Source organism: Limanda limanda, chromosome 16, assembly GCF_963576545.1.
Source record: "Limanda limanda chromosome 16, fLimLim1.1, whole genome shotgun sequence".
NCBI classification, from domain to species: domain Eukaryota; kingdom Metazoa; phylum Chordata; class Actinopteri; order Pleuronectiformes; family Pleuronectidae; genus Limanda; species Limanda limanda.
Window position 1 is genome coordinate 8,146,977 of NC_083651.1, and position 11,713 is coordinate 8,158,689.

At 42.0% G+C, this 11,713-nt stretch overlaps 1 protein-coding gene across 1 annotated transcript; it reads left to right on the plus strand.

The window, feature by feature from the left end:
• The first annotated feature begins 704 nt into the window (after nt 1-704).
• Nucleotides 705-10,852, plus strand: cenpj (centromere protein J). Its single transcript, XM_061088810.1, has 18 exons — nt 705-1,052; nt 2,774-2,900; nt 3,038-3,196; nt 3,341-3,482; nt 3,828-3,933; nt 4,135-4,920; nt 5,099-5,915; nt 6,053-6,185; nt 6,495-6,660; nt 6,817-6,948; nt 7,078-7,215; nt 7,430-7,520; nt 7,746-7,930; nt 8,023-8,109; nt 8,403-8,543; nt 8,789-8,873; nt 9,547-9,667; nt 10,245-10,852. The coding sequence occupies exons 1-18, from the start codon at nt 705-707 to the stop codon at nt 10,435-10,437; spliced, it is 3,957 nt and encodes a 1,318-aa protein (XP_060944793.1). The 3' UTR covers nt 10,438-10,852.
• The last annotated feature ends 861 nt before the right edge of the window (nt 10,853-11,713 follow it).

Below are 11,713 nucleotides of genomic sequence, written 5' to 3' on the forward strand. Positions count from 1 at the left end.
TTATAATCGCACAATTCTAAATATTTGTATTTAACTACATTACCCATGATGCACCAGCTTCTGTTTCTCCACTCTCGCGGGCTTGGTGTTGACATGGCGGCAGCCTTTGAAACTTCACTCCTTCTTGTTCCTAAAACGCACGATTTCTACGCAGTAAAGCCGTTTTTCACCGGAAACGCAGGTAAACTTGACGTGTTTGGACACTTTTATCAATGTTCTGGATTTATTTACGTGTAAAATAACTTATATTTTGTGGAATACAACGTTCTTTCCCAATGACAACAACAACGAAGAAGTGGCAACACACAAGGACGCCGAGGCTTTTAAAAAACATCGGAAGCCAGCACGATAAAACTCACTTAGAGCCTCGTTAAGCTGCATGTTAATATTTGTGTTGGTAATATTTTCAGAGTTTACGATGACACAGTTGTGTTGTTGTTCCTAACCACAGATACATCCATCTAAAGTGGTCACTCTCCTGTCGCGTAGTGTAAACGTCTCTGAAAGCAGAACCATTAGCTCACAGCTAATTAGCTAATAGCTAATGTTACTTCACACTAAAGCAGTTTCCTAATATAGATTTCTTGGATGTGTTCATGGTCTGGGTTCTGTTAATTCACGGTGTGATTAACCTCCAACCTGTCACCATAATCTGTCGTTCAAATCCCGGATTAGCGAGCCCTGCCTGACGCCGGGCAGTCACCATGTCATCTCCAGACGGGCAGCGGTACACCCAGACAGAGGTCCCCAGCCGGTGGTTGCCGAGCAGCAGCAGAGCCGGGGTGATCATCCACCCCAGCCCGGACCTGGCCGGATCCTCACCCATGAAGCCGGACGACTCCTTCGCCTCAGACTTCGCCCCCCTGGCCGGATCGGCAGACAGCAGCTGCCTGGGTGTGGATGGATTTGCATCGTCACCCGGAGGAGAAGAGAGGGCTGGGAGTGACAGGCGGGGGAACCGTCTCTCCTCTTCCCCCAGAAGACATTCAGGGGGACAGGTGGAGAGTCTGGATGAATCACAGGATGTGCCCCTAATTATGAGGCTAGAAGAGGTAAAATCATGACTTTATTTCAGAATATGGGTCTTCCTATTGTTGACATCTACATATTGGCTGTTACTAGGGTCCCAAAATTCCGGGAATATTCAAACTTGGAAACTTTCCATGGGAATATACGGGAATTAACGGGAATTAATGGGAATAAACTGGAAATGTTGTGGGTAATTTATACTAACTGTATTTACCTTGTCATATACAGACATAAATATAAACATTTTGTTTTCTCATAGGCTGATTTGAGCCCTTAGGAAACTTTGGGGACTTGACTTAATATGCTTCTGCATCGTTGTGTCATTCTTAACATAGGTCTTTGCACAGTATTTGCTAATGTACACAGCGTTTCCTTCTACATTGGATGGGGTGAAATGTCTCCATACAGGAGATAGTGCACGTTGCATTGTTCTGTAGAATAAAATGAGAAAAAAGTTTGTAAAAAAACACTAATGCAATGCCAGAGATATAAATAGTAAGCCAAACAATTGGAATCGTCTGTAAAAATATTTTACAATTGATGGATAAATGAATGGAAATAGGCTAGATGAACAGATGAACAATCCTCAGTCAGCATGCTAATATGTTTTCCCAAAGTAATATCATCGAAACTTACCTGACTAGTCCTGCACACTACAGCAGGCCTCAATAGCCCTGCTGTAGAGTGAAGGATGCTGGGAGTTATCTGTGCATGTGATGGAAGAATGCACAGTGGAGGGTTCAAATTCAACGTGCAGTGTGTGCTGCATTCCATACATCTTTAAAATAGAGTTTTGAATGACGTTTTTATTGCTCAGTGTTTAATATGCTTATTCCCAAAATTCCCGAGCTTAACTTCCCATGGAAAGTTTCCGGAAAGTTTCCGGAAATTGACCGGAAACTTTCCGCCCCTTTGCAACCCTAGCTGTGACAAAGATTGATTTCCTGTCACTGCAATCATATAGATTATATCTTATTGTCTAGTTTTGGTAATTCTGAGTCTGATTACACCAAAGCTATTATCTAAAATACCTGTACATGCCATCTCTTCCCATTACATGTACTCTGCCACTTATCTTCTGATTTCCCATATTTAAGTAGATACAGTATTATGATATATTCTATTGACACTGATAGTTTTTTAGTTCAGTTTACTCCAGTAGTTCAGTTTCAACAGCTCAACGTATAAAACTGAGGGGAGGGTGGAGCAGCAATTTATTCAATTTTATTCAATAACATTTTATTCTTATAGTGCCAAATCACAACATGCATTATCTCAAGGCACTTTTATAAATAGTACTGTCAGGATGTCTGCTGATGTTTCTACTTCAGCGCTGATGATATCACTGATTCTGGATTACTTGACCCCCCCAACCTTCAGCAGACATACTCCGATAATCACAGAGACTCACGCACAAACCCTTTGCACTTTGCCCCTCCTTGCTATTATAAGGGTTTTTTCTTGGAAGACTGTTTATGTTGGCAAGAGCTCAAGTAATTATGGAAGTGTGTCCTTAGAAGTCCGTTACAACTCCTATGTTGATTTATCAGTATTTGCATTGTACCACTTTGGTTGGCAGCCACAAATAGATGTAAAGATATTTTGGAAAAGAAGTGTGGAAAAGAGTGTTTGTTTAAATTTGTCTTTTAAATCTACTCAAAACCACCAAGACACTCTTCATCATAAGCACAACAGTGTTATCTACATGACTAATTTGAAAATAAATTGGTGTGTGTTTTCGCAGTTGAGGAAATGGCAACAACACATGCAGGAGCAGCTGAAGGCCCATCAGTTAGAGGAGTTGCTACGTCTCCAGGAAGAGCAGCAGAGGTTGCTGGGAATGATGAATGGATCTGAGCACTGTGAAGGAGGTAGGAAAGATAAACGATTAGAATAGCTGCAACTGTGATAATTTGTTTGATTTCATTTATAGGGGAGGGGGGTGTATATATATATGTCCTTGTCTCCTCACTGAACCAGTGTGAAGTGACTGTAATGTACTTTACAGATTACTTCGAGAGTTCAGAGCTATCGGGAGCAGAAGAAGAGGAGAACTCACTTCAGGACTCTACATGTGGCCTTCGAAAGGAGCAACAGCCCTCACCCTCAGGGAGACAGGATTGCCTATCAAGAGTTCAAATTCATGAGGAGGTGGACAACAATGAGGGTGAGTGAGCTTCTTTTCGTATCTACTGTAAGCTGACAATGGAAGTTGCTCAGTTTAATACTTGCATTTGCAGTTTACCTATGATTTTAACATCTGTAATTATTCCCTTGCATATGACATTTTAACAGTAAGTGTTTCCTACAGACTCAGGGAACTCCACTGATGACCAGGAACAGAGAAAATCGACGAGCCATTTTCAGGAGTATGATGACACATTAATCCCAAGTAATGGTGTGGAATTGACTGACGACCATGATAGAAAAGGAGATCAAATCTCACAGGACAGGTACATACTATATAAAATTATAAAACTACGTCTAGTATTAAACTAAGAGATAAACTTAAGCATCATGTGCAACAGTTGCAGACACCACAGAGGCGGAGTTGTTCTTATTTATACTTCTAGTCCCCATGGAGTCTGCTTGGTGCAGACCATACAGTTGGACGGTATATGCATAACTGTTCAGAGCCTCACGTTCACCCTCTGATGAAATTGACATCACTCGGGGTGCAGACAGTAGCAGAAGCCGGTCATGAAGCTGAAACAACTTGGTGTGGCTTTTATGTTGACTGCTTTTTTGAAAGTACACACATGTTTGCCTTATATGTACAGTATGCTTTCTCTCACCAGACCAATTAAACCAGGTATCGGGGTTCACAAGCAGACGTTTGAGGAGTTGTTGGAAGAGCAACTAAGGCTAGAGGATCAGAAGCTGAAGTCTGCTCAGCAACAGCAGGTAAGAGAACTCAACACATTTTTTTTTTTTACAAAACTGCAAATCATCGGAATATTTCAAAACAACATTTTTGTTAGTGACATTTTTCTATACATTAGGTTTATACTACACTCATGATCTCATAACCTCTGCATTAGCGATTTGCCTTTCTTCTAAAGAGTAAGTCTTTTATATTCATATTTTGTCTTCTCACATTAACAGAGTCAAAATGGAGCTGGAGTTGTACAAGCCAATCCTAAGAGGTCCTTTCTGAAGCGAGGCGAGGGGCTTTCTAGATTTACCCACAATCGCAAAGCCTCATTTCCAAAAAACGAGGCAAAGAAGGACTCTAAACCACAGCCCCAGGCCAGAGTAATCTCACGCAGCAACTCTGAGCCTGCAGCTATCCAGAAGGGTGGCACAAATTGCATCCAGCGGCTTCCTGTCCAGCGTAAAACCGCCATACTAAACAAGGAAAATCGACTGAGAAGCCTCAGTTTGCTCCCTCAGGAACTCAAAGCTGAAAATAAGATTGGACGGACAGTTTTAGGTAGTTATCTAAGGCAGAATATTGAAGGATCAGAATCTATTCAGCCTGGCCCAGACTTGACCCAAACCAAACAGTGTCAACCAGGGCAAGTAAAGGAACAGAATAACAGGACAGTGGGTCTGTGTGCTCAGACTGGGAGGAAACCCGGGCCCTATAACACAAAGCCAAACCCTGTTACCAAACAGGTGGGCATGTTGGCAGGGCCGGAGAGGGCCGAAAGTTACACAGCTAAAGACAAAAGCTGTGGATCAGAAGTGGAATCAGCAGAAAGAAGACCGGGGTCAGGAAGAGGAGCAGGAGGAGTTCCAGTGGACTCGTTTGATGTGTCATTCCAGGAGAAGCTCCACCACTGGGAGTCTGATCGGCAGATGGAAAACATGGAGCTGGGAGAGTTTGAGCTACTGGAGCAGGCAGCTGACGAGCTGTCCTTCTCGTCCAACTCTTCCTTTGTCATGAAGGTCTTTGTTCAATTATTTATGATTGCTGTGTTCTAAGTCGGGGACATTCTCATACAAGTATATGTTTTTTGTTGGAATACATGGATTTCAACAATGTTAGGATTAGGATATTGTAAAGAAAGATGCACAAATTAATGTAAATTAATGTATTTTAAAAGATTCTGTGCTGTATTTGTAGGTTCTTCAGATGGACCAGCAGCACCAGCAGCTGCAGGTCGCTCAGGTGCTCTACCAGCGACGGCTCTCCTCCACTCCCATCAAGTCTCCTCCTAGAGGTGAACTTCAGAGGTGCAGCGGCGTTGGCGGCGGTGTTAAAAGCAGTTCTGTGACCCCAGAGGCAGTTGTCGAGAAGACGAGAGATGATACAATCAAGAACAAAATGAGCACAGAGGACCACGAGGAACAGGACATTGGGAGAAAAGACAAACAGGAGAACTCTAATGTAGGCTCTGAATTTGAAGACCAGGAAGTGGTGGTGAAACCACCTTTGTTTCCCAGCACCTGTTGTTTCCCAGCACAGTCCAACCCGCCATATGATAAGTGGTCCTATCAGGACGAGGACAGTTGTAGAGCTTCAGATGCGACACAAGGTGGTGATGATGGGGAAAGTGACAGTGTCTTTAGCAATCCTGATGAGTCCACTCTGATAGAGGACAAAGATTGGCAGCAGGAGAGAGTCGTGTTTGATGATGACGACACATGGAACAACACCATTGAAACCCCCAATGGGAGTAGAGGAGTCAGTCCAGTTCCTGAGGCAACTGCCACTAGCGGTACCCCACCAGTTCGGACTTTGTTGAGGAAGGTGGCAGTGAGCAAAGTTGTGGAGCTGGATAAGGGCACAGTCATCGATTCTGCCAATCAGAAGCCAGATCCTCCGACTCCCCCTGCCTCCCAGCTCATGACAAGGTTGTTTCCTTCGCTGAAGCCGAAGGTCCAGAATCTCCCGCCTCTCCCTCCCGCGGCTCCTGAGCTCCAAAGAAACGAGGAGACGGGTGAGAAACTCTTTTACACATCATAGCCTGTATCAAATACACTTTTCATATTATTTGGCTCAAGTTTACAGATCTTTACCTGAATGTTGGCACTTTTAATTGCTATATGATAGCTTCGGTGTGTATGTGTGTCTCAGGTCAGCAGGTCCAGTCGAGACAGCTGAGGGAGAGACTGGTGGAGCTGGAGATGGAGATCGAGAGATTTAAAAGGGAGAATTTTGCTCTCACCAAACTCAGACAGGACAACGAGAAAAAACAGGAAAACCTCAGGTGATGAATCCTGGCATTTGCACTTTTTTTTTACTATTTATATGCATGAGTCCGAGTTGACGTTCTTCAAACCCTCTGTTGTACAATATCTTTTTTACAGAAATTGGTGGCACAAAAGTCTTCATAAATAAAGTCCAGATTATTTTAGGAGATCCTGAATTATAAATATCTAGTTATACTTTTGGAAGTAATCTTTTTACATTCAATCCGATTTTGTCTTCTATCGTGTACTTTTTGGTGGTGGACATTTTAGATGAATTATGGATTTGGGTGATTTATGTCTACTTCGTTGCAATTGTTTCTTTTTAGGAGGGAACGTTTGGAGTTCGATCAGACCAAAGTGGAGGAAACGGCCAAGTTTGACGAGTTCAAGAAAGAGGAAAGCAAGAAACTTCAGAAAGAGCGCAAACTGTTTGAGCAGCATGTGTCTGCTGCCAGAGCCATTCCTGACAAGAAGGAACGAGAGGAAATCCAGGTGACGCCGAAAACCACCAGTTCTCATGTTGATAAATTCCATATTTAGTTTAAATATTAAACCTTGAATACCTTGAATCCCATAAAGAAGTTGTATGTGCATTCTTAAATTAGTTGGAACACCCATTTTAATCTGTCCTCTTGTCCTCCTTGCAAGGTGTTGAGGCAGCAGCTGAGCTCTGTTCAGGAGGAGCTGAGGAAGAAGGAGAGTCGCTGGTCCTCCACACACAGCCGGCAGCGGCAGCAGATCGACTCCCTCAGCCAGGAGAACACTTCTCTCCGGGACGAGGTACACACCTGACCTCTGACACTTTTCACTCCAGTGCATTAAAATCCCAATTTTATAAAATTGCTGCCACTTGGTGTTGTTTTTTTTATCCTTTTGTGTGTCTAATCATCATTTGTGTTTTACTTTAAGATCCAGATGTTGGAAAAGCTTCGTATCAGTGCCTGGAATAAAACCCCTGTCAGTGCAGAAAAGGACAAAGAAACTAAAGACGGCCCGAGAATATCTGCAAACCCTGTTTCATCGGTTACCAAAGGAGTCAAATTTGCAGTAAGCAGGTTTATAGTGTTTGTTATTGGTTTAATCATTCTCTGGAGAATGCAGTGCCAATAAAAGTCTATGATGAGTATTTCATTCCAAAATAAACACCTTCTCTCTCAGATAGTCCCCAAATCTTTGATAGACCAAGTTTCCAAATTTGTGCAGGTGCGCTCAGATTTTTTTTCTCACATTGAAATCATAAGTTTTCTCTCTTTACTTTCAGAGTCCTCTTGATTCTCGAGGAAGCAGCATCATTCCTCCACAGAGCAGCACGGCTGCAGCAGGTCGAAGGAGCTCCGCAGAGAGTAGCCAGGGTGAGTTTCCATTTAACAGGAAGTTTCTACCATGAAGTTGATACAATGAAGTTTGTGTTAAAACTAAAAGTCATTTAAGACAGGTTTCCTTTATCTCAGTGTTTAGTACAGATTTATGTTTGCTATTGCAGAAACTCTGACCCCTGCAGGCAACAAGATTTAGAATTAAATTTTACGATTGAATAGTGAAGATTCCTTTTGATTACACTGTTTTGTGTGAATTGTCACCAACAGTAGGGATGAAGAGCAGCCTGAGGAGGCCGTCAGGACCATGTGCCTTCTCCTCCTATTCCTCCTCACTGCCTGTCAGGAGAACAGAGGAGAAGTCAACAGCTGCCAACAAGAGCCAGGACAAACCGACAAACCCAGAACAACCGAAAAGCTTCTTTCCGGTAAGAGACATAAGCCACGCTCTGTCTGGTATAACAAATCTATACTGCTGCTGTCGATCACAAAGTCCAGGTCCGGTAATTGTTTCGGTTCTTTAATCTTCTTTCTGTAGAAAAGTGATTCTCAGCCAAAAGTACCAGAGTGCACGACTGAAGAGGCAGAACCAGCTCAGGAGGTCATCACACACCCTGATGGGAAGGTAAGAAGATGGAAAAAATGGAAGATGAATCCTGAAAAGTCCTTACTTGAGAGGAACCTGAGGCCATTCAGCAAATTTTCTAATTTGAAAATCAAATGCTGCTGGTATATCCATGTCTGTTCCAGGCCATGTCCTGTAATTTTCAAATGGCAAAATACCCTCATGAGCTAAATTACAAATGAATATCCCTGAATGTTTCTCAATACATTGATGAGATGCTACTTTTGTAAAAGGAAAAGTATTTTTCTTTGAGGTTTTTCTTTTCTGTTAAATTCCGGTTCTGATTCCTCCAGACAGAGCAGATACTGGCTGGTGGTGATCGCCTCCTTGTTTACCCCAACGGCACCAGGAAGGAGGTTTCAGCCGATGGACTGGCGGTGAAGGTCACCTTCTTCAACGGAGACACCAAACAGGTCACAGCCGACCAGAGAGTGGTGAGACGTTTACTATACATCACATAAATTCAATGTGCCCAGTGCTGTGATGGTGTCCTGTAGGGGGTGGGGACTGTTATCCATCATTAGTTCTCATTCTCCTCTCCCACTACCTCCACTGGGTCGAGGGTCAATCTCAGGAACTTTCTAATCACTTGTTTCTTTGAAAGCTCACAAGTGAAAACCGTCTGAGCATTAAGCTTAATGCAATAAGCACTAATGACTCCACTGCTTCCTGTGCTCAGATCTACTACTACTCTGACGCACAGACGACTCACATCACCTACCCAGACGGCCTGGAGGTCCTGCACTTCTCCAACAACCAGACTGGTGAGGGCAGATGCTGGAAGAAGTGTTCATGTCATGAAGACTAAAAACGTTTTTTCCTTCTGTTGTGGACACTACATAATTACATAGTTAACAGGACGTCAGGAGTGGTGAACGTTCTCAGGTCTACAAAGGTTCCAATAACAGTTAGCACAGTCAAGTAAACTGTGGTTTAATGTAAGAATTGGATAGTGAAGTGAATTTCTTGTCCAAGGATGTTTGTTAACGATCATCACAAACTGCCCATCAGTAACTGAAACAATCGACATGAATAGGGATGTTACGAGAACCGATACATTGGTACCAAGTCGATGCCAAAAAGAACAAAAAAAGTGTGTCTCTCTGTGTTTTCTTTTCTTAGTCATTGAGTTATACCTGAAAACTGACATCTACATTTTCCTACATGCGACTATTCTGTTTTATAATGTTACGTCTTTTTATTAATTACTATCACTTTATTGTATTACTTGAAGCCACTTGTGTTTAGTATGTTGTGATGGGATTTATTGAGGGTGTTTTGTTTGTTTTTTGCCGAGGTTTCAAATTGGGTACCAAGAATTGCGGAAATTTCATGCTAACGGTATCGATTACAAAATGTTTGGTTTTGTGGCATCCCTAGTCCTGATCACGCTGCATTGTACATTATAAATCATCTGTTGTTTTTTTTGGGTTCCAGAAAAGCTTTTCCCAGATGGTCGTAAGGAAATCACCTTCCCAGACCAAACGGTCAAGAACCTGTTCCCAGACGGCAGGGAGGAGAGCGTGTTGACGGACGGGACCATCATACAGGTCAACCCGTGAGTAAAACCACAGCTACGGCTCCGCTCAGATTCTTTGTTGGATGTTGTAAGTCAACGTCCAAACAGATGTCCTCAAATTAGTTTTTAGCCAAACCCAAAGATAATCATTAAATATTTGATAAACAGAAACACTGAATGTGCAAAAAGAAGATGGAACCAACACATGTTTTGTACGTTTGCTTAAAGTTGGGTCTAACAACTTTTCTACCATATAATAGTGGATGGAGTAATAAAATATGAATTGTGGTTTGGAACAATGGAACTGAAGTCCTGCTGATACATGTGCTTGACCAATAATGAGTCAGTCTCAGCTAACAATCATAAGGTTTCACCCCAAACCATCTTTGAGAATTTGACCTTTCAACTTGCTTCTTTTCCCATTTCCCAACACGGGGAGGCAAGGCTTTATGATTTATACTGCAGCCAGCCACCAGGGAACAGTTGAGATGATTAGACTTAACTTATGAAAGCTGTCATTGTCTTCCATCTTTGTGTTGTTCTCTGATCCACATTGAGGTTATAAGTTTGTTTTGAATCAACACTAACAGTGTGTAAATCTTATGGTTTTTCTCAGAGACGGCACCAAGGAGATACATTTCAACACAGGCCAGAAAGAGATCCACACGGCTGAGTACAAGAGGAGGGAGTATCCAGACGGTACCGTGAAGACTGTCTATGCGGACGGCAGACAGGAAACCTGCTACCCCACCGGACGACTCCGGATCAAAGACAAAGATGGGAACATTGTCCTGGACAACGGGGCGTAGAGACGCCGTCAACGCAAATGGAAATATTTTAAATTATTTTTAAATCGTATGTTTTATGAGTGAGAAAGTTGAGCCCTCTCACTGTTTTATGGAAACACACATAAGGGTTGATTTGTTTACACCACTGTCCTATTTCAGCCCTCCATAGAAGTAGGGTTACTTTTTTAAAATCTAAAATCTCAATTGTCCAACCGCCACTACGCCCATTTGTAGCAGCCGCAGTTTTTAAAATAGGACCTCACGATCTGTCAACAAACTTCACTCCGTCCTATAAATGTGAATATTTTAACAGAGACAGCGACTTGCATCAACTCATTGTTTACATGGACTGCTTTAGTGAGAACTGTGTGCGAGGGGGAAGTGTTTGTTTGCATTAAGTTCAATTTGTAAAAATGTTAAATACATATTTATTTTTCCTAGCTGACCATAAATAAATGTTATCGTCTTTGTTTTGTTAATTGTTGTTGGAGTGATTCTTCTGGTCAGGACCATAGCCTGTAAACAGAGATGGATGATGCGGCTCCTTCAGAATTGAAGCCAAAATATCCCAGTTCAGACTCTGTCCTCCTGTGGCCAATCACGTCTCAGCTGGCAATCATGACGTTTTACCTCGTGTTTATAGCCTATAACTGAATAAGACTTAACTTATAAGAAACGTCGACACTTGAACTTAAATCAGTGTAAAAATTAGTACCAGAGAAATATTTATTAATAACGTGTGCTTTGAAATTTTAAGTTGATGCATTTCCTATCTTGTAACATGGAGGCGGATATTATATGCAATATTGCAGGCAGACACCAGGTGGTGATACAGACAGTCTTGACATCCTTCTTAATTTAATTACAAAGCAAACTGAGGGCAGAAAGTTAGATGACTTTAATCTGTAACATACAGTGGCACTACTCAAAAACAAAGTGCCAAGTCAACACATTTCACTCCAACACAACAGTTGGAAACAAACTTAAAAAGAATCACTGCTCTAAAAGAACACTGACAGACAATTGCACATTCTCTGCATCATGTTAAAACTTAAAACAGCAGTATAATTAAATCAAGGAGTGATATATCTTCATTCTTCAATTCCAGGACTGCAGCATGTTCATGAATTTCTTGTCCAAGGATGTTTAATGATTATCACAAACTGCCCATCAGTAACTGAAACAATCAACATGAATAGGGATGTTACTAGAACTGATGCATTGGTACCAAGTCGATGCCAAAATGAAAAAAAAGTGTGTGTGTCTGCGTGTTTTCTTTTCTTAGTCATTGATTATA

Excerpts from the sequence above, each read along its gene's own strand:
- cenpj (XM_061088810.1), top strand. The coding sequence starts at position 705 with ATGTCATCTCCAGACGGGCAGCGGTACACCCAGACAGAGGTCCCCAGC. Across the intron at positions 2,901-3,037 it reads ATCTGAGCACTGTGAAGGAG|ATTACTTCGAGAGTTCAGAG; the intron begins GTAGGAAAGATA and ends TGTACTTTACAG. Across the intron at positions 7,931-8,022 it reads CGGTAAGAGACATAAGCCAC|AAAAGTGATTCTCAGCCAAA; the intron begins GCTCTGTCTGGT and ends TTCTTTCTGTAG.